Here is a 22,513-nt window from a genome sequence, read left to right as displayed (position 1 = left end):
CTCTCTAATAATTTTAGTAACTGGATCGTAACAGAAGTCAGTTGCCAGGAGTCCTTTAGCATAAAGGCCTTTGGTCCTATGTGCCAGCATGTCTTCCTAGTATGCCATGCACATCTCCCTTTCCTTATCTCCCTATGGATGCCACACTAAAATGATACTCTGTACCTGCAGACTGGTGATCTATGCTCAGTTCCTGGTAACACAACGTGCTGTCTCTGGGTGCTGCACATTTCTACCTCATTTGCTGCTTTCCAAACTGTTGAGGAATACATCTGGTCCAGGTAGCTCAGCTTGCAAGCTGCAAATTGAGACGCAGATTGAGCTCTGGGCAGGAGCCTGAGACAAGAGGCTGTGAAATGCTAAGCTTTTGGATAACACATTTCTGTATTACTGTGCCTTGAATAAATTGCTTTTTGGGACTCGACATCTGAGACTCGGTTATGGAAAACCTGGGGTCGAACTGGGAAGGAAACCTGGTCTGACAGCATGTGAGTGGGGTCTATCATGTCGGGCCACCTTCAGCTCACTGGAGCCACTTGCTGTGAAGGGGCTTCAGTCCTAGGAGTTAAGGTCTCTGGCATTGGGAGTGTGACTGCCAGAGAATCTCGTAAATGAGAAGACTGGGGAGTTTTCTTAACACAAACCAGACAGCTTTCATCACCTACTGAGGCCTGTGGGGGGACCTGCTTATTTCTTTCTCCTTGCACAGCAGAGGTGGTGCTTGCTGAAGGCTTCAAACCAAGGTGGAAGCTCTTGGGAGCCATGTGGGACTGGTCTGGTATCTCAGCAATGTGTAGAAAGGAACAGTTGCTGTAGGCCACCTATTTTTGTCTGGGTAAAAGGGCTATGTGGGGACTTCAGCACTTGTCTTCCATAAGCAGGAAAAATGCAGTTAGAACCTAGGACACCAGGACCAAAGGCAGGATCAGCTTGCGCTATGCACCTCAGAAATCAGAAGTGGGCACAGAATTTCAACATCTGAAAAGCCATGTCTGAGACTCCCATCTAGACTACTGCCTTTTTACTGACACTCAGATTTCTCAAACCAGACTGGCCATTCTGTCACTAGTACCACGTTATTAGTACCCTACCATTACGGTTTTCAGCTTCAAACTTGTTTGGTAGTTTAAGCACAGTTCAACTTCTTTTATTTTTACATTTTACTCTCTGCCACTGCTTCCTGGCCAGGACTCTAAATGATCTTTAATTCCATGTCACCTCTCAAAGTCCTTTCCCCATTCCTTTGTCCTCTGAGAATGAGGACCCAGGTTTGTGTATAATATTTATCAATTTATACACTGTCTTGGTGTTATCTCTACTTATTCTTTACTCCTTTCTTAGCAAAGTTTAATAATTTTGCTTTTTTCCACACTACTGAGCATAGATAAGACATTTTCATACAACTACCTGTCTTGTAACAGCTCAGGGCTCTTCCTTTTAAATGTGAAGGTAGGATGGTTTCTTCCCACATGCCCTGCTTTACACTGAGCTTCCCTAAATCCCATCTTTTTGCTCATGTACCCAGTATTCAAAGACTCTTCTGCTTACAGTTCTTCTCAGTCTGCTATTGCCTATATTTCCCTAAATAACACTGTACTGTCAGCAGACTCTGACACTGCCATTTCCAGATCCTTGAGAAATATGTTGCACAGATCAGGTTCCAAAACACTTCCTTGTGAGACTCTGTTGATGACCGCCTTTTCCTGTGAAAAAGGACTATTGACTGTCTTATTTCCTTTTATTCAGTTATTTACCCCTGCAATTATTTATTTCTTGGCAGTGTAAATTTTAAGAGCTTTTGATGACTGACCTCTCCAAATTCCTTCCAGAAATCCATGGTCAGTATTCCAGGATATATCTCCCTTAGCCATAAGGGATTAATTAATATTTCAGTAGGATTGTGAGGCAGTTCTTCCCTTTACAAAAGTCCTTATGACTCATCCCTATTACAACATCTTTATGCATATGCTCACCAATTTTAATCTATTTTACAGTTTCCACTAAATTGCCTGCTATGGACATCAGGACTGTGCTTTTCAAGATATCTTATGGCATTCTTTTAAAATCAGCTTTCATGAGTCAGCTCTATCTGATACAACCCCATCTTCTGCTACCAAATCAGTTTTATACTAGAGGTTTCTCAGGACAGTTTGTAGTTCACTCTTGAATTCTTTTAGAATTGCTGTTTATATACTGTCTGGTACTTGTGCTTTGTTATTAATAATTTTGCCTCTATGTTCCATAACCTATATGTTACATATGGAATCTTTCAAGACATAACCCCTAGTGAGTCCCCTCATAAAAAAAGAGCTGGCTTGGGAATCTCATCCGTCTCTGCTGTAGTGAACACAGATGTAAAGAATTAATTTAGATTTTCTGTTATTTTCTTTGTATGCTCTTTTAAATTTCTTTCAATTTTCCTGGTGCTGCAGTCTGTCGGGCAGACAGCCAGTCTGAGCCCCTTCAGAGCCTGAAGTGTTTGAAAGGGGATTTATTAGTAGATTTTATTCTTTAAGCAAGTTGTTCCTCAAATCCTTTTAAACTGTCTCATGGTACGGTTTACTTTTTATCTGTCACAAGTTTGGATTCTACTTTCAATTTTATGCCCAAATTTAGCTTTTGGAAGGATGCTTCTAAAAAGCTGACCCCAGCAACAGGCATTTTTTTTAAATGAAAGCACATATTGGTGGATGACTTTTTTTTTTTTTTTCCTTGTCCATAAGGGCTTTATGTAAGGAAGGAAAGAACAAAAGAGTGAGAGCATCACTGTGTGCTGCAATTGACTGTGCCTACAGCACCTTATAACCCCTCGTTTGCCTTCTGGAAGTGTACACAGTATTGTATTAAACTACTGCTCCTGGCTGCAGGGATTGTAAGCCCAATGGCATTTGGAAATACCTAGGACCAGCTTGTTTAAAAATCAGGAAGTCCAGGAAATACTTTGCACAAAAGGGTATTGTGTGTATGCAGGAGACTCATGCTGAACATCTAGACTTGCAGTTTATTGGCTGTAGTCCATTTCATCTTCCTCACCAGAATCTCCACATCATGACAACCTTGCTGTCTTCATGTCAAGGCATGTCCTGAGCAGTGACTGACCCCACCATGGGCTGACTGGTTCTTAGAAATGACTATACCATGATGCCAGTTCAGGAGTGAATGTGTTTCTATTAGAGATTTGTCCTCCTTGGCATGCATGCTGAAACAGACCTAGTCTAGGATTTCCCTTCCTTCTGCTTTCCTGCCTCATCTCCCCCTCTCCCTTGGAAGGCAAGGCTATTTACTGTCATCCCTGCTGCATATAGGAGAGACAACTGTAAGAGCCCTGAGTACATCTCTCCCATGTCCCTTCCCCCCACACCCTGGATGTTTGTCTGGATGAGCTCACACCAACTTCAAAGGGTGCCTGCCCCTTGTTCTTTCCCCAACTGCTTTAGAACACCTGCTCTTTTTCTTTCTGCCTGAACTATGTTGCACGTATGCTTGTGCTCTCTGATTTTTACCCACTGACTTGACTTTTGTCTTGAGCTGCACTGTCACTACAGGCTTGTATGGCAACCTGGCCTGCTGCCTGGACTGTTGGTGAACCTGCTTTGCTGTTCTTGCACAAGCATTATAGAATTTGCTGACTCTTAGCTCCCAGCTCTACCTTCCACATGGAGCAGTCTGTCCCTGCTACATCCTGACAGTCATATTGTTCAGATGAAAAGAAGCAGCCACTGAGCAAAGAAATGAGTCATAAATAGCAAAAGGATGGGAAGATAAATATTCAAGCATGACAAAGTAGAAACAAAATAGATGTTTTACAAGATGGTGTAGGATACAGTGGGGAGATCCCTTCCACTATCCCCGAACAGAAAAGAAGAAATTATGAGAAAAGATAAAAAGGCTGTTTCGGCCAAAATAAAGAAGAAAAATAAAGTCACATGCCTGTAGAGAAATGCTGGGCAATTAAGTTAGGTTATCGGGAGTGGTTGGAATTGACCCAATGCAAATTTAAGACAGGAAAGGGGAAAAAAAAAAAGCAGAACTATTCAGATAAAAAGGGAAAAGGGAGAACAAAGGAAAACCTGTACAGACCTGATCATTAGCAATTATGCCGCAGAACATACATGAAAATCTCCTTAGTGCTTTCCAGGCAGTGACTGGTTTCTTGGTGATAACAAAAAAAAGAGTGTGGATACTGAAGTGGTAGTGGTGTGGTATTCATGAAAAGTGGTGTTAAAATTTTGTAGTAGTCCTATGTGAATATTATGGTCACATCTTTACAGTAGTGACAGAGAAGTCTGTGGGAACTAGAGGACTAAAGCAAGTTTCTTCACAGCAGCAGGAAAACCATACATCATCTCTGAAAGGATGCCACTGACACATACCTTTCTTTGCAACCTTATACAATCATCATGTTCATATACAGCAAAGCACTTCAAACACACTCAAAATGCATGGCAAAACATGTACCATCTTTGTAAGGCTGTTGCCATGCTGGTTTGCAAGCTTCCTTCGCAGCAATGGCAGGAGTCTGGGAGGCATTTCAGTAGCTGGTGTTTCTGCTATAAACCCATTTCTTCAAGGACTTTAAAGCCATGAACTTTGCCCACTATGAACAGTAGCACTATGAAGCAAGTGGAAATTTCACTAGGAGGGTGGGGTGTGGAGGTCAAAATGCAGACAGGCTGTGTGCAGCAGTGCTCCTGAGGTGCCATTCTTCAGAGCTGCTGATGTTACGGAATTATGAACTTTCTCTGCAGTCTCTGTAAAGATCACCAGCTCTGTAAGGCCTCTGAGCTGTTCAGCAGATGTACCGTAACCATGGCACTACAAACCTCTGCAGGAAGGTGTGAATCATAAAATGGTTAAACACTGGTGCTGAAACCCGCAGTATGACGAATCATGCAGTTCTAAGGAGTATTTGTAGCTGGAGCATAAGATTTTTCTGCAGTACCAGCTGTAGTATGGAATTCTTGTGTGGGCTTTTTGTATGTCTCTGCCACCTCCTTCAAGCAGTGCTTGCAGGATGCAATAGATAGCCTGATGACACAACCCTGCTTTCTATCCTGTGCCTAGAGAAAGCACCTCTTTTATACATTGAGACAGAAGGACGAGCTGTCCTGTACCCACCCTCTTCCTGCTCTTGGCCCGCTCAGCCTGGCTCTGAAATGCTGGAGGCAAGCCGATTACCAAAAAGGTCAATTTACTGGCAGAGCTAGCATTTCTTTCTCGCTGTTAGCTTTTCTTTCTTCCAACTTTACAGCATCAAACAAGGCTCCCGATGTCCAGCTCCTTCCGGCGACTGGAGAAGCAGCGCTACTAGAGACGCAGCGCCACACAACCCAACGCTCCGGCTGCGCTCAGGAACCCGCGCCCTCGCTGTCCCCCGCCCCCGGCTCCGCCCCTCCCGCCTCCTGTTGGGTTGCGCTCTCCCGCTCGCGGCTGCGCTGCGGCTGCGTGCGGAGAGACGGGCTCAATTGGTGGCGCGTGCGCGAGTCTTGCGCGTGCGTGGCAGCTGGGACGCCGGACAGCGGAGTGTGGCTGGTGCTGGCATGGCGGAGGCGCGGCCCGGCGCGGGTGAGCGGGGCTGCCGCGCTGGGGGAGGGGGACTGAGGACGGGGAGCTACAGGATGGCCTGGGCGCAGTGAAGGGGAGGCGCAGTCATGACTCCCCAGCGATACGAGCAGGCAGAAAGTCGCACCGTGGCGGTCGCCGCCGAACGCTGGCTCGTCGTTGCGCGGGCTGCGGCACACCTGTTGCGGCTGGCCGGCCCCCCCCCGCCGCGACGTGGCGGCGCCTATGGCGCTCAAAATGGCTGGGCTCGCCTCTGCCGCAGGGCCCGCTAGGAAGAACTTTGCCCGAGGAGGAACGTGCGAGCTCCTGGTATGTGACAAACGAATGGTAACGCCAGAGAAAATAAATAAACAATATCTTGGTTACTGGAAAATCTGACTGCTCTCTGCCCACCCATGCCCTTGAAACCCAGGTTTCAGGCTGCCTGCACAGAGCAGTGACAATGACAACGTCTCAGGCCCACGAGCTACTGTAAAACCGTGGCTTTTTGAGGGGTCTCAGAGGGATCTCTGACTAGAAGTCTTGGACATGCAGGAGGTTTACTGCTTAGAGCAGGTGCTGCCTGCAGAGGGATCTAGGCAGGGGCTCACGGATGGAGAGCATCTTAGGTATACGACCTGGACAGGGATTGAGAGCAACATGCAAGAAAACACTTTTTCTTTTGTTTGTTTTGCCCTGCTTACTTGTATGATGCAGGTTCAGGTTAACTTTAGTGTTACTGGTTGTTGTTGCTGAGGAGTGAGGAGGAAACCTTTCAAGATCGGTATTTCAGCCTTGTGTTTAATGATTTGTCCTGTATTCCGGGTACTTAACAATAGAAGAACACTTACGTAATTATGTCATGAGTATGTGTCTAGAAATAACAGTGTTGCTGAGAGTAATTAATGACACTTAAGTTTTTTCATCAGGCCTCTTAATTTTATTGTAGTATAGGTAGACCTTCTCTGGTAATCAATGTCTTCATATTATTGAGGTCAACTGATGAGCTAACTAATTTCATTGTTCATAGAGTTGTTGGATTTCTGTCAGGGAGAATCCTGGACTTTTGTGTTTTGGGTAAAGAAGAAGGGATCATTCTCTACTTTTGCAGCCTCCTGATGTTAATTCAGATTAAGAATATCAACAGCCAATGTCCTTAATAGCATCCCCTGTTCTTGGCAGCCTGGCTATCATGATGGAAAAGTTAGAGTTCATTTTTTGGTGGTATGAGAATGGGTCCACAAACTGCCTTGTCAGAAGTGAAATGGCCTGAGACATAGCTTCAGTAAAGCTGGTGCAGTCAAATTTCTTCTTGTCTGTTTATCTTTCATGCTGTCAGGCTGCAGGTCAACTCTGATTGTGAAATCTTTTATACAGTACATGTGTATTGGAATCAAGAGTCTTAGGTGTACTGGGCTAAAAATTGCTTTACTGTAAAGCAGAAGATTAGTCCGGATGGGGCAGCATTTCTACACTTGCCTTACAATACTTAACACAGATATTGTTACTTGGCATTAAATTCTGGAGTTCATTCATTTTTGTGGTAACACTTACTGTTCTTTCAAGAAAAATCTCATGGGTAAGTTTTGAATTGTACCTGTGCAGTATTAGAATAGAAGCTGGGTTTTGCTCTGCAACTTCATGGACAGAGCAAGTGTCTGATTTTGAAAGCTTAAAATTGAAAGATGTTTCTGCTCTCAGAGTAGAACGGGGGGTCAAAGAGTGGCAGTTTTGGGTCACCGCAAATGTGCTGCCCATCCAGGATATTTTGTCAATAGTGAACAATTATTGTGACCCAGGAACTGATTATAAAAGAAAAAGGGGAAAAATATAAGCAGCAAGACAATTGTATAATAATTGTTCACATTGATGTATCTTTCTACTTTCTATCCCTGTGCACCTAGAAGGGACACGTGTATTATATTTAATAGCTCTTAATGGATTTTTTCCCATCTGTTGCTGTAATTGCTGTTGAACGTAGTTTTGTTGATTTGCCATCACAATGACAGCTGCGTGTTATACATGGTGCAATGTATCATTAAGCTGAAGATAATCAGGGAATTGCTATAAAGTATTGAGTAGCCCACTGTAAGGGGGAAGAGGAAAGTGAAAACTTAAAATATATTTGTTTTTCTTAAGCAAAATCCATTCCGTAGTAGGTCCTTTTGTTAGGATGATGTAACTATTTATGACAAAATCCTACTTCCAGATTCTCTCCCATGTCGTCTTGAAATGGGATGATTAAAACTTCATGTTCCATTTAAAGTAGGGATGCACTGAATTGGACATAAAACTGGACAATAGCATAAAAAGACAATAACACAGCACTGTGCACCAATATATACAGGGGACTAATTAGCTGGAAAATAGCTTTGCAGAAAAGGTGAGATGAGGCCACCCCTGGAGCACTGTGTCCAGTTCTGGGCTCCATGCATACAAGAAAGACATGTACATACTGGACCGAGTCCAGGAAAGGGCCACAAAGACAATAAAGGAGTTGTAGCATCCCTCACATGAGGAGAGGTAGAGGGAGCTGGAACTGTTTAGTCGTAAGAAGTCTCAGAGTGATTTTAGTGCTGTGTACAAATACGAAAGGGTGGGAATAAAAAATACTGAACCAGAGTCTTCTTAGTGGTATTAAATTAAAGGACAAGTGGCTACAGGTACGTTCCAGCTGAACACAAGGAAAAGCCTTCTTACTGTGAGAATGGTAATACACCAGAACAGGTTGCTCAGAGAGGTCATGGCCTCTTTGTCCTTGGAGATACTCAAAACGCAGCTGGACACAGTTATGGGCAACTGACCCTTTTTGGGCAGGATTTTTGAACTAGATGATCTCTAGAAGTCTCAAAATGAGCCATTCTGTGATTCTGTGGTAATGCTGATTTTGCATGTTATTCTCTAATTTAAATTTCTGGCAAGAGTTGTAGGAAGGGCGCTTATCTTTTATTAGGTGAACTAATACAGTTGAAATTAACAATGAGTTTTGGGTATGCAGATTGTTTCACCTGGAAATGGGTTGCACTGCTTGAGTCCTTAAGCCTGAAACAATGTAACTCCTGTTTAGGAAGAAATTCCAACATTTTGTAAATCTGTGTCATTTTGAAAATGATAAAATGCTGTAGGTGATGTATAAAGTGATCAGAGAAGACAAAAAATACAAACTTGGTAGTCTGGTTTAAAGCTTCCAGTGCTTTGCAGAAAGCCTCAGATTTCCATAATGCACCATTCCTTTTTGGTTTGTTTTTGTTTCTTTGTGGGTTTTTTTCTTCTGTTTTTTTGGGTTGTTCTTCTTGTTGTACTGTTTAATACAGGCATTTTAAGACCTGCAAGGAGTGTCTTCCATGTAATTGCACTTTGTGTACAGCTGACTGAATCATCTCTTGTCTCGATATATGTAATGCTGACACAAAGAGATGGGTGTGTGCACATTCTACTGTCATCTATCTTTAGGTGAAAGAACAGGTTATTTGAATTGCTTTAAAACTGAAGATATCCATCCTGAAATTAGCTTTGTCTTATAGTGAGAGATAGTATATAAATAGAACATCTATTCATAGGCTATTCTGAGTTGAAAGGGACTCACAAGAGTCATTGGGTCAAATGCTTGACATCACACAGGGGAATCTAAAAGTTAAATCAGATATATAAGCGCATTATTAAAACACTTCTTGAATACTGAAAAGCTTGGGGTCATGACCACTTCCCTTTAAAGCTTTTTCCAGTACTTGACCACCCTTTAATTGAAGGTTTTCCTGATACAATCCAATCTGACTTCTCTGTGACCAAGCTGTAAGCCATTCCATCGTGTCCTATCACTGGCCACTGGGGGGAAGAAATCAGCAACTCCCTCTCCACCTCCTCTCATGAGAAAACTGTAGGCAGCAAGAAGGTCACCCTTCATTCTCCTCCAAGCTCAACAAAGCTTGTATTTTCAGCTGCTCCTCATTATCCTTCAGTCCTTTCACCATCTTTGTTGCTCTCCTCTGGACACCTGATATTTTTATATCCTTCTTTCATTGTGGAGCCAAATACACAGTATTCAAGACACTACTTTTGCACACAGTCCAAGCAGTACTCAAGACACTATTTGTGCCTGGATTTATGGATATCTCATTAATAGCAGTCAGTTAAAAGATATCTGAAGTCCATTCAGAAAGGTTGGTAATAATCAGTGTTGTTTGTTTCCTTCCAGTTTTTTATTGATATGAAACTTCAGAAGGAAATCAGTTCTTCCTGTCTGGGAGATAAAGCTGAATTAATTTAAGAATAAAGAAGTACTAACTCTGATACCTAAGGGGCTATTCTATGGACTGTGTTATATTTTTTCTGATTGACTTTGTCAAGATATTTTTTTCTCTCTTATATTTGTTTTTAATTATGAACTTCACACTAATTAAAGTACATTATTTAATCTAATAAAAATCTAATTGAATGTAGCTTCCTGAAACTGTGAAACTGTTCTAAAATAAGTCACTTGGGCATAATGTCTTTTAAGTGGCACCTTCAAATGTCATCCCTAAATGTATTCATGAAAAAAGTCACAGTTAGGTCACTTTGGAGTCTCTGCTCCAGGTTGAACAAATCCAAATCTCTTAGCCTTTCCTCACAGGTGATATGCTCCATCCTTCCATCTATCTTGGTGGCCTTCTCCAGACTCGCTTCAACAGGTCAGTGTCCTTCATGTGCTGGGGACCTCATAGCTGGATGCAGCACTCCAGGTGTGGAGTACTCAGAGCAGAGTAGAGGGGATGAATCAACTCATTTGACCTGCTGGCCTTACTACTTTTAATGCAGCCCAGGATACAGTTGGGCTGTGAACACATGTTGGCAGGTCATGTCCAGCCTCTCATTCACCAGCACCCCCAAGTCCTTCTCAGCAGGGCTGCTCTTGATCTGTTCATTCCCCAGCCTTTACTGATAACTGGGGATTGCCCTGACCCAGGTGCAGCACTTTGCACTTTTGTCATGTTGAACCTCATGAGATTCCTGTGGGCCCACTTCTCAAGCTTGTCCAAGTCGCTTGGGATGTGTCCTGGGTTGCAGTGTATTCCATTACCATCCTCATGAGCTGTTGAAATCAGGTGGGGCAGTGTTTCCTTGCCTCCTCCCCCCAGACTATCTTTCTGTTAATGGCCCATCATTGTCCTGCCGCATGACTCAGAGATAACTCCCTCCGGACTATCTTCTGTTAATGAGCCTAATCAACACTTGGCCTCATGACTCATCACCCCATTGTGAGATGCTCCACCCAGAGGGAGGAACCAAGCATCCCATTGTGGATATAATCTGAAACTCTGAACACCAGAGACAACCTCTTTTCCACTGGATTTCCAGAGGACAGGAGCTACACAGCCACCACTGGACCTTCTGAGGAAGAGCAGACCCTTTTTCTACAGGATCACTGCTTCAGAGGACTGCAGCCACCATTTTACCAGACTGCTACCACCACCCTGCCTAACAGGGACTCAGGTTGTATCTTGACTCTGTCAGTTTGAACCAGTGTTTTCTTTTAGTTTTTTTCCCCTTTTCTTTAATTTCCATTAAATTGTTATTCCAACTTGGTGCCTCCCAGTGGTTTGTTTTTCAAACTAGTACATATTTTGGCATCCAGTGCTTCAGGGGTGTAAATTGCGTCACTCATCTTGGTGGCATTTGCAAATTTGCTGAGGGTACAATGTATCCCTTTGACTGTATAATTAATGAAGATATTAAATAACAGTGTTTGCAATACAGACCCCTGAGGGACACCACTTGTCACTGATGTCTATCAGGACTCTGAGCCTTTGGCCACTACTCTTTGGATGTGACTTTTCAACCAATTTCTTACCCGCCTAATAGTCCACCCAGCTCTCTGATTTAGAGAGCAGGATGTTGACGGTGACCATGTCAAAGTCTTTACTGAAGTCCAGGTAAATAATATCTGCAGCCTTTCCCTTGTCCACTTACGTAGTCACTCCATCATAGAAAGCCGCTAGGTTGGTCGGGTGGGACTTGTCCTTGGTGAAGCTGTGCTGGCTGTCCCACATCACCTCCTTGTCCTCCATGTGCCTTAGCATAACTTCTAGAAGGGTCCGTTTCATGATGTTCTCAGACACAGAGGTGAGACAATATAGAAGTTGTATCTGAAGGTACTATGGTTTTCTATGTTTTTTTAATAGAAATACGGGCTGGAATTTAGCTTTGGAGGATCCCTTTTACTTTGAATTTTTGTATATGATTGTGTAAGCATGTCAGAGAAAATTTCAGCCAATGTTAGCTCCTTATTATTACACTTGGACTTTTATTTTGCAGTTTCTTGTCTTGGGAGACAGATCAGTTAGTAAAATTTACCACTCTGGAATTTTCTTCATCATGTAGAAGCTGACAGCAAGAATAGGAATCTTATTGATGTAAAAAGTCCTGTTGAATTATTCATATTTTGGAGGTGCTCTTAAATATCCAAGTTCTGGTTTTTCATTTTTTTCTTCAGACTTTCATTTTTTTCTTCAGACTCCTTTCAAAATATTACTTCCACAGTTACATCTCAAATCCTGGTTACACTTCTTGGAGGCCATATTCAAAGGTCAATCTGACTGTAATTCATCCATTCATTTTATGTACCGCATCTTATAACCAAAGAAACAGTGGTCTTTAAAAATAGACTATACTTTTTAGAGGCAAGCTGTGTGAGTTTTGCAAAACCTGTTTTTACTAAATTTTAGCTGTTCATCTGACTTCAAGTTTTAGAATATACAAAAGAAAACTTAAAACAGCTAATAAAATGGGTTGTTTCAAATAAGGTTTACGTGTAATTATAGGATTGCATTCTGTTTTCCAATCAAAATGCGTGAAACTTAAGTAGTCTATATTGAATGACTGCTGTTTACGTTATGTAAAATCATGGTTTATGATTGTTCTGCTCTTTATTAGTGATAGAAACTAAACTGGCAAAATGCTGGGAAAACTGAAAGTGTTGTAGAAAGTAAAATGGACAACTTTACATTTGCAGTTCTTTGCACAGGGATATATATGCTGAAAAAAATAGAATGTTTGCAGTCCAGATTCTTTCGTATGGATAAGTCTCATGTTGGTACTTACTAGGGTCTGCAGTCCTAATGATAGAATAGTTCAACTGGAAGGGACCTACAATGGTCATTGAATCCAGACCTGACCACAAATTGAAGCATATTAAGAGTGTTGTCCAATTGCCTCTTAGACACTGGCAGACATGGGGTATTGACCACCTGTCTGAAAAGCCTGTTCCAGGTTGTGACCACACTCTCAGCAAAGAAATACCTCCTTCACCTTGAGTCTGAACACCTCCCCACCCCCCCTGTGCCCCCCCTCCTTGGGGGACACAGCTTTGAACCATTCCCACATGTCCTGGTACTGGGAAGAAGAGATCAGCCCCTGCCTCTCTGCTTCTTTTTCTCCTGAGTTAAGATTGATTCTTAACTCAGTCTTGCGCTGTTTTGAAGACCAGACTTCTATCTGGTCTTCTCATTCTGTTGTCTCAAAATCAGGTTAGTATTTCAGTTTAAAAAAACACAAACTATTTGTATTTGCCATTTGTATCTAGTTTATTTATAGCATATAATACTGTATAGAGTAGCACATAATATATAATATACTGTATTAATAATATATACTATCTTGTAATGTAACATTGTAATAATATATATGGATATAGCAAATATAGGTAATAGTAAATTATATACTATATAGATAATAGTAAATTATGTATATTATATAGATAATATATAATATAGTTTTTGCAAAGACAAAAAACCCCAAAGTGATTTCAACTGCTCTTTAAAAGCTGAAGTATGAATTAGGTTATGTGGTTAAAACATCCTTAAATGTAATTTTAAATTCTTAATTTTTATTAAGGTTAAAGCTTCACTTCCACAAAGTCATGTATTTTTTTCTTTGGCCAGCAACTTTCACATAGCAGCTATGACCATTCCTAGAGGTTTAAAAAACACGTATTTCATTTGAAAGCAAATTTAATTCGCTGGGGAAAAAAGTATGTTAATGCCTTGAAATGTTCTGGTTTCTTCTTCCCTTGAAAATGTTAATTTCCAATCTTTATTGAAAAAATAGTTGGTAGTTTGGGGACCTAGATAACATTAGTCTTTTGGAGAGTCTCTTGGCCTATGTACTAGTTTGAAAACAAACCAGTGGGAGGCACCAAGTCAGAATAACAATTTAATGGAAATTAAAGAAAAGGGGAAAAAAACTAAAAGAAAACACTGGTTCAAACTGACAGAGTCAAGATACAACCTGAGTCCCTGTTAGGCAGGGTGGTGGTAGCAGTCTGGTAGAATGGTGGCTGCAGTCCTCTGAAGCAGTGATCCTGTAGTAAAGGTGTCTGCTCTTCCTCAGAAAGTCCAGTGGTGGCTGTGTAGCTCCTGTCCTCTGGAAATCCAGTGGAAAAGAGGTTGTCTCTGGTGTTCAGAGTTTCAGATTATATCCACAATGGGATGCTTGGTTCCTCCCTCTGGGTGGAGCATCTCACAATGGGGTGATGAGTCATGAGGCCAAGTGTTGATTAGGCTCATTAACAGAAGATAGTCCGGAGGGAGTTATCTCTGAGTCATGCGGCAGGACAATGATGGGCCATTAACAGAAAGATAGTCTGGGGGGAGGAGGCAAGGAAACACTGCCCCACCTGATTTCAACAGCTCATGAGGATGGTAATAGAATACACTGCAGCCCAGGACAGCCTATGTCACGGCCTAAGTGCTTGATTGTTGTTTTGAATTGTTGTGAACCAGGAATAAACTGCACTCGGCCCTACCATGTGAGGTAACCTACCCAACCAGTAAAATGGGCACTACTTCAATGAGATTTTAGAAACTACTTTTTTACATTATTGCGTAAGACTTCACCAATCTGCCACAGCCAATTAAACTATTCCTGATATTCACCTAATAATTTCTGTTGCAGGCAGGCACTACTGGCACAATTTTACAGGAAACTGAGCAACACAGGATTTCTCTTTCTTTTGTCTAGAGACATAGAAATTACAGAAGACCTCTGATGTAGAAGCATGGTTCATGTTGATGGCCTCAGAAAAATAATTCTGCACCGCTGCCCTGGGCAGTCCCTGTATTATTTAATATGTCTATATGTAGAACAGTGTAATCAGAGTTGAGGCAAGTATTTACTACTGCTACTTTTAATTTATATTCAAAGTTTTGTATAATACTAAAATCTCAGATATAGACGTATTTAAAGGACCCCTTTTATTCAGGTTCTTGTATGTATGTAAACATGCTAGGAAAAACTTCAGATATTAAACACTGATTATCACACTTCCGTTTCTTGTACTGCTTCAAAAGTTTTTCTTCACCTTTTATTTTTGTATTCTTAGCTGTGGGTCATCACAGTCCTTCCGTAAAGATGACTTCTACAAAGCACTGTATGATTCAGTTCTAGTTTCTGAACACTTGTTTGCAGTTGTTCTGTCAAGTGTGGGATTGATTGAACTTCTGGACCTTTGCATGCATGGTAATTTGGTCGAAAAGAAATATTTACTATTTTAAGTTTTATGAATTTTTTTATTTTTTAGGTACATTGAATTTCAGTCCTGATGCTGCTGATTCCATTCCTGGAGAAAGACAACCTACAGATGTAAACTGGGTGAATAAAGATAGGAAAGACCCTAGCAGTAATCAGAATAGAAGTAATATACCAATTCCTAGTCTGTCTTCTGAAAGAGGTACAGATTATGAACGCTCTTCCACAAAGCATCATAGCTTTTGTAATCCAGAAAGTCAGTATGGGAATTCTGAAGACTTCCATCAATATTTTGGTATGAGTAAAAGTTTGAAGAATCGCAGCTTGCAAAGCCAGAGATTGCACAGAATGAGAAATGATAGCACATGTGCTAGAAATAAGATAAGGCAAAGTACTACTGATGCTGCTGCAGGTCCAGGAATTTCAGATGCTGCAGTAGTACCTGGTAGAAGAGCACCTCCTAGAGGATACAGTGATTTTCTCTCCTCAGAGAGTGACAGGGAGGTACCTAATGCAGATAGCAGAGGGGCAAAGCCAAAGAAAACACATCTGATGCATACGTCTGGGAGAGGTTTCAGGGAAAAGGGAAAGCAGGCACATGACCGTGAAAAGAGAGTGAGCTCTAAACAGAAAGTAGAGCTGTTTGAAAATGCTCCGTCTTTGGATTTGACACAGTCTGACTCTTCAGAATCATCTGTTGGAAAGGCATTCTGTGATGCACCTTTTGGAAGTGGGGATGAGCAAAAAGGCTACAATAATGTAAACAAAAGATACGCCCGGAAGCCTATATGGAATAAACCTCCAGTAGAAAAGGAGTGTCAGAAAAGACATGATTCTCACCGTAGTAAAAATACAAAAGTAGGTAAGAAGTCTTCTGTTGCATATACTCCAAAAGATAAAAATGAAAGGAAGAAAGAACTCGCTGCTCACAAAAATGATGAAAACTTGACCAGTGAAATCAGACATCAGTTGTCTGAGTCTCTCAGGTTCAATGGAAGAAAGTTCCTGCTAAAGGGGGATCAAGTACCTTCACTTCATTTCAGCTGGACCCAGTACTGGAAAAAGCAAAGTGATGTACCAAAAAACAAAGAAACTCATACAGGTAAGTTTTGTAGACTTGTCCTGGACTCCTATATTAAAGATACGATCTTGAATAATTTAAACAGTCTTCATTTCAGCTACTGCCTTGAGTAGCTGAAGAGCCTTATTATTTCCTATTAAATTGGTACTGGTTTCAGAGGGTAGAATTAAATGTAAATGCATGATTTCTCAGTGGGAACATGTTCTGTAAGTTTACTAGGGGAGGACAGATTTTGTTTAAAAGTTTTTCTGTTTCACTACCAAACTACAAATGATGACGTAGTCGGGTACCATGTTAAAACATGTATGTTGTGGGAGTAAAATTCTGAGCGTTCTGAACAATGCGACTTGAGAAGGACAGTGCTAACACTGATTTTTGCAGAATAAGTCTTCTCATGTTTTATGTAGAAATAGGAAAATGCCAGACAGGGAAACAGTATTCTACTCATAACTGAATTTTATGTGCTTTTTTCTGCACCTTTGATACTTTAAAGAACCTTTGAATGAAACAACACACACTTTCAAGATAATATTAGGAGGTAATATAAAAGCTGGTCTTTATTGGAGGCCTCCACGGGCAAATATGGAAAATGTCCACAAAAGCCCCTCCCCCCCCCCGGGGTGCATACAGTTTTATAAGTTTAGTAAACTAGCATAATTGACAAAAATCACCAATTAGGAGCACAAGTGGTGATACAATTCCTCCCCCCAGTTCAAGCCCCTGCTAAATTATCCCACTTCAGATGGGACTGAACCTTGGTGAAAATGTGTCTACATTCAGCTCTCTACAGAGCTCCAAATATGTGTATAAAGAATACAGAGAATTATGTAAAAGAAAAAAGACAAAAATCATCAGGAATCACCTTCTCAGCAGGTAATTAGAAATAGAGGCAATATCTGGATACTGGTTTTGGACGTTTAAGAATAGAAATGTGTACTGTTGACAATGTAAATCAGACCCATGATTTTTGGCTGAGTGAATTTTCTGCTGACTCATACCATTAGTGACTGAAAATATTAAATGGAAATCAGCTGAATCTCTTCAGTGCTATGATACTGGTTTTTGTTTCAACAACTTAGGTAGCTTATTCTTCCTGTTTTGCATAGGCTTAAGCACTTAAGTGTTAAGAGGCTTAAGTGTTCAAAAGCAATAAGGAGAAACACCAAGAATTATATTTATTTGGTTTTTTACGAAGCATCTCAACCTTATCTTCTGCAGCACAGTGATAGAGATGGGTAGACTAGTTCCAGTTTTCTTAACTGTGATATCAAATCTGTTGAAGACTTTGTTTCTCAGCATCTCCTCTTTCACAGCTGAGAAAGTAATAGCGTAATCATGAATCATAAGATGCCTCTAGTTGGAAACCTTCTTTTCTTAGGACGATCAAGATCTTCCTTGATCCTCTCTAACCTAAATAAATTAACTGTCATGCTCCTGGGTTCTATTTGAATCATAAAATTGAAGATACCTCAGTCTTTTTCCCAGCATTATTTTTAAATGCAAAACATCACATGGAATAAGCAGGAAGATACGTAATAGTCTTTCACAGGGAACTTAGGGAACTTCCCCCTCCAAAATGGTAGTCTTTGCATGCCTTATTTGGAAGCTCTTTTGACAGCACTGTCTGCCACTGTTTCCAGGGAACTGGGATTGTGGGTTTTTAACTACTTCCGGGACAGCTACAGTTTCTGAGTATGGTATAGCTTTAATCTTCTGGAGAAAATAATTATATTTTACATGAGAATCTTCCTTTACAACAGATAATAATTATGGGATAACAAGTAGAAATTACTGTTAATTCTAAATGTTGTGAGGCTTGATGCAGGAGGGCTAGAAAACAAACTTGAAAATCGTATTGAGGAGGGCAAACAATGTTAACACTTGTAAGTTTCCAGGCAGCCATGGGCTTGCTTGCAGTCACACGTGGTACAAGCACATTTTGAATTGACAGTAATTTTTTTCTATCATTTTCATTTTGTATTTCCTTCATTATGAATTTGAACTTTCCCTGTTGTTGCGATCCAGTCTAATCACAGAGAAGCAAAGAGAACTCTCTGGGAATAAAGCCGAATGGACTTGGGTTCGAATGTTCCCAAAAACGAGATTAAAACATGAACAAGGTTAGATGTTGATACCAAAAAATTGATATATTTTATTGAATAGTAAAAGAGGCAAAGAGAAAGGAAAAGAAAGAAAGAAATAGAACAAGGTGGGGGGAGGGCTGGGAGAGTCATAGAGACAGATTAAGTAGAAACATATCACCCCTCCATGGGTCCCAATGATGTCTTCTTGTTCCCCTCCCTCTGGTCTTCTTGGTGGTCAGGGTCCCCTGCTGAAAAGTATAGAACCCAATGGATTAATAATGGGCCAGGTGGGAACACCCAGGTGCCTCCCCTGAGGGGGGCAGGTTTAGCATTGTCCCCTGCAAAACTGAATCTGTTGCATCATGTTGCATCATGTGCAGTGCTCTCTGGTGCAGGGTCTGGGGACCCCTTGATGGGGGGCCTTTCATGGGTCATGACATCCCCTCTGCTGTGTCTCACATGGGTGTCCTGTAGAAGTGGCTTTCCTGGGGTACTGGGCCCTGCAGCTGGGCAAGTCTGCACAACAGAGGATGGGTGTTCGCTGCCTCTGACTAGAGGCTATGCCACACATCCAAAACCTCTCCTCCTCTCCCCTTTGGTGTAGGGTCTGTGCAAGCCTGGCAGCAGATAAACCCGGGACTATAACCTCCACCCTGAAGCTTCTGGACATCCCTGCCATGGATGCATGCTCTTCCAGTCTTATCCATCATTTCCCAGATGCTTTGAACAGTAGTGTCACTTTTCTTATCTCTATCTGTTAGGTGGTTTAACTCACAGTTGAGGGCCTCAGCCCAGGGGCCCCATTCAGGGTACAATGGTCTTCCATGCAGTTTTTGTTATACAATTTTATTATAATAGGCAAAAGTCCTTCATAAAAATATTTGAGCCATAAACCATAATAACATTTCAGTCTCTGGAATTTGTATTGATATTTGTATTGTAATCTTAAAATGGTACATTTTTACACTTCACACTTGTAGTTAATATATTTTAAAATCTGTGAACATTTTTAAGGTGTATTTGGTAGCCTTACCTTGGTGGATGAGAGTTAATCTGACAGAAATGAAGCTATGTGGTGCCTTTCTTATGGCTGCACATCTGTTTTCAGGCTGTTCTGACTTTAATGTGGGGTTCTTGCTTTATTTTCGAAGTACTTTTTTGCGTTCTTTCATATGGCTCAAAAGACCCTGTACTTTTGACTGTCATTCCCAGTAATCCTGCTCCTAAAATACTCACTTTATAAAGGGCTTATTCCCATAATCCAGGTCCTTCGCTGTTAATACTTGTTGTGTCATCTCCTTGGAATACTTAAGGATAGGAATTAAATGTAATCTTGGGAGAGATTTCTCTATTTAAGAGCTTTCATCTTTTTTGATTAAAGTGTATGCAAAGATAAATTTCCCATATAAAGTGGTGAGTAAAATCTCAAACTTCTGCCAATCATAAAACTATTTAATTTAACTAACTAATTAATTCATAAGATCAGAATAATTGCTATTTGTCAAAGTGGAATTTACATTGCCACTTTAATAGGAATCTCATACTCCTTCCTGCTCTGAAGCTAAAGAAATGCCTAGCAAGTATCAAACTGGAATCTTCCAGGAGCAAACTAGCAACTTATTTATAGCCACAGAGGTAAAGTAAGGTCCGTTATAATTTAAATAAAATCTTGGAATTTAATTTGAGTTTTGTTTCTCGGCTAGCTGTTCTTTTATGCACAGGTAATATATTTTATTTGCAGGGTCATTGATTGAACAGCTGACCACAGAGAAGTATGAGTGCATGGTTTGCTGTGAGGTGGTCCGAATAGTAGCCCCAGTGTGGAGCTGTCAGAATTGTTACCATGTATTCCACCTGAATTGCATTAAGAAGTGGGCGCGATCACCAGCTTCACAAGCTGAAGGTTGGTATTGTCTCAAATTTTATTTTATATATATATTCTATATTATGTATCTGTATTGTATATATAATGTATATTATATATTCTTAAATATATATAATATCCAAATTCATGTGTTTCTTATGCAGTGAAAACTATTTAGAAGTCTTGTTTAAGATAACAATGTGATCCATTTCTGAGGCAAGGCAACAAAGTGTGTTGTTAAAGGGACCCCTGGGGGTGGATTAAAGCAAAGCAACCTTAAATAACTGATAAAACAGCAAATTTTGTTGGAGCTGCTTTGAAACCTTACATGGAAAAACACTTAATGGTTCGAGAAGGGGTATTGTAGCCATTCTGAAGTGTGTGATCACCCTAAGAGAGGAAAATTGAAAAGACAAAAACAGAGAAGAAAAGAGAGATCTATCACCACTCATGGCTCATGAGGAGGGGTCTGGGTCCATCAGAGATGGGGGTGTGCATATGCATCAAAAATTGGGGGGTTTATAACCCTGATTCTTCTAGTAAACACCCCAGTACCTGCTCCAGGAGGAGTTCTGGGTATGCACAGTCTTCTTTCTGGAAGGTTCTAGAAGTCAGGCAATGTCCAACAGGGGGCTTGAGCATATGTGTCTGGGCGTGCCTGGAAAAATTTTCTGCAATAAGGTTCTGAGTTCAGAGTTTTGTGGCTGCATGGTGATGGCTTGTGGTGCAGGAGGGAAATAGGCATTAAAAACCCCACTACTCTCCATCTGTAGTATCTGTTGCTTAACAGTGATTTCTCCTTTAGTTCAAAGTTTCTCTTTTAGTTAAACAAGCTTGTTTAAGACAGAATTTAGCCATAAGGTGCAAATGGTTCACTACAAGCAGTAAGCTGTAAACAAGTTTTAAATCAATTTTTTTGGGGGGTGTTGTGTATGCCTTATATAATCCTCATAACTCAATCCTTTCCAGTGTTCTAGCTGAAACTAATTTCCAGATTTGGATACATAAGATCATTCAATGAAATCACTGCCTCAAGATGCAAAGCTCTGTGGCTGTGTTTTTACACACCAAGAAATGTCTCATCTCTCATCTGTGCTTTGCTGAGCAGTCAAGCAGAAGACATACTTTATGTGTTAGTTGTCTGCTTTTACTCAACCACTTCTTAGTTTGTTTCTCAGATAAAGTACTCCTGAAATCCATCCCTAATGCCATGCAATGAAAGGAAGTTCGGAGAAGATAGAAAGCTTCAGCCTTTGTCATCAGCTTAAACTGTTTCAGATTCCTTGTATTATACCACTTTTTGAAATTCTTAAACCAGTACATTATGCCCTTTGAGTGCTCTGATGTAAGCTAAGGCTGAATTGCAGCCACTGCTCAGTTCAGTTGTGTGGTGTAGACACACTCTGAAGACGATTATCCTGAAGTAGGCTTTATTTTTTTCTGTACCCTGCTTGTTCAGCATTTGCCATTCTCAGTCTCTGGGCAGACTGAGGAAATACAATGTCACCTACTTCCAAATGTTTGACAGAAGCTTGTACAGACTTTAAATCTCCTGCAGAAAGGTTTGGTTGCAAAGTTCTTTTTGCAGAAGATGCATAGTCAGACTTCTGGGTAGGGCTGGTGGTGAGCCCCAGTTCTCACTTGGCGAGTTTATTTCTAAGGGGCTTGAGGTACTACTTTACCCTGAGGTGGGCACACGGGAGAAGTGCAACAACATTCTCAGGAGGTTAAAAACCAAACTTTTTTGGAAAACTTCATAAGATCATAAAATTGGCAAGATTTAAAGCAACTCATTCAATCAAAATAAAGCAGTTTACTGAGCATCAACTTAGCAAATTACCCATCTGTCACAATCCGCTAATACAAGCAAGGGTTGTGATGGTTCGTTTATGGATCTGAGAGTGCAAAAGGACACAAGGGATTTCAGTGTTAATCAGAACAGTGCACCTTTATTAAGTGCCCACAACACAGTAATGCGATGGAGGAGAGAAAGAGAGGGAGAGATAAAGAAAACAAAGTAAAAGAGTAGAGAGGAAGAACGGGGGTGGGAATAGCTACCAACAGATGAGACAAAGTCCTTGTGGTCTTCTGCCAATAGATTCACCTTCTTTCTGTGGGGAGATCTCGTCTCAGTTATTTTAGAAAGTCCCTTTGTAGTCCTTTTCAGAAGTGAGGGGCAACTGGCCAAGAGGTGGAGCAAATCTACTGCTGTTGTTCTGGGGCCCGTTGCTTTGGGAAACAGGTACAAGACAGGTGTACAGGACAGGTCATTCCTTTCCGCTTGAGCGCAGTCCTTCCCGCCTGGGCAGCAAGGATGGCGCAGTCCATTGTGACCTGCACTAATTTTCCTCAGGAATGCGTACCAGTTCCCAGTGGGCACACCTGCAGGCAACACTTGGCAGACATCCCACCTCAGCCAGGCCAGGACTGCTGTGTTCA

General features: G+C 41.2%; 1 protein-coding gene across 10 annotated transcripts in view; it reads left to right on the top strand.

Annotated features, from left to right (window-relative positions):
* The first annotated feature begins 5,459 nt into the window (after nt 1-5,459).
* Nucleotides 5,460-22,513, top strand: part of NFX1 (nuclear transcription factor, X-box binding 1) — an 89,030-nt gene continuing 71,976 nt past the window's right edge. For 9 of the 10 annotated variants that reach the window (XR_001865090.1, XM_017743628.1, XM_017743626.1 and 6 more), the window contains exons 1-3: nt 5,460-5,565; nt 15,098-16,147; nt 19,952-20,113. Coding sequence is in view for 9 of the 10 variants with exons in the window: in XM_017743628.1 (XP_017599117.1) it covers nt 5,541-5,565; nt 15,098-16,147; nt 19,952-20,113 (1,237 nt within the window). In the remaining variant the exon portion in view is untranslated. Of the gene's footprint in view, nt 5,566-5,640; nt 5,872-15,097; nt 16,148-19,951; nt 20,114-22,513 lie in introns of those variants that run through there. The other variant, XM_017743627.1, reaches the window with a different exon arrangement.

The sequence above is a fragment of the Corvus brachyrhynchos genome, unplaced genomic scaffold (assembly GCF_000691975.1).
Source record: "Corvus brachyrhynchos isolate BGI_N302 unplaced genomic scaffold, ASM69197v1 scaffold49, whole genome shotgun sequence".
In the NCBI taxonomy this organism is placed as follows: domain Eukaryota; kingdom Metazoa; phylum Chordata; class Aves; order Passeriformes; family Corvidae; genus Corvus; species Corvus brachyrhynchos.
This window is presented reverse-complemented; position numbering and strand designations above follow the sequence as displayed.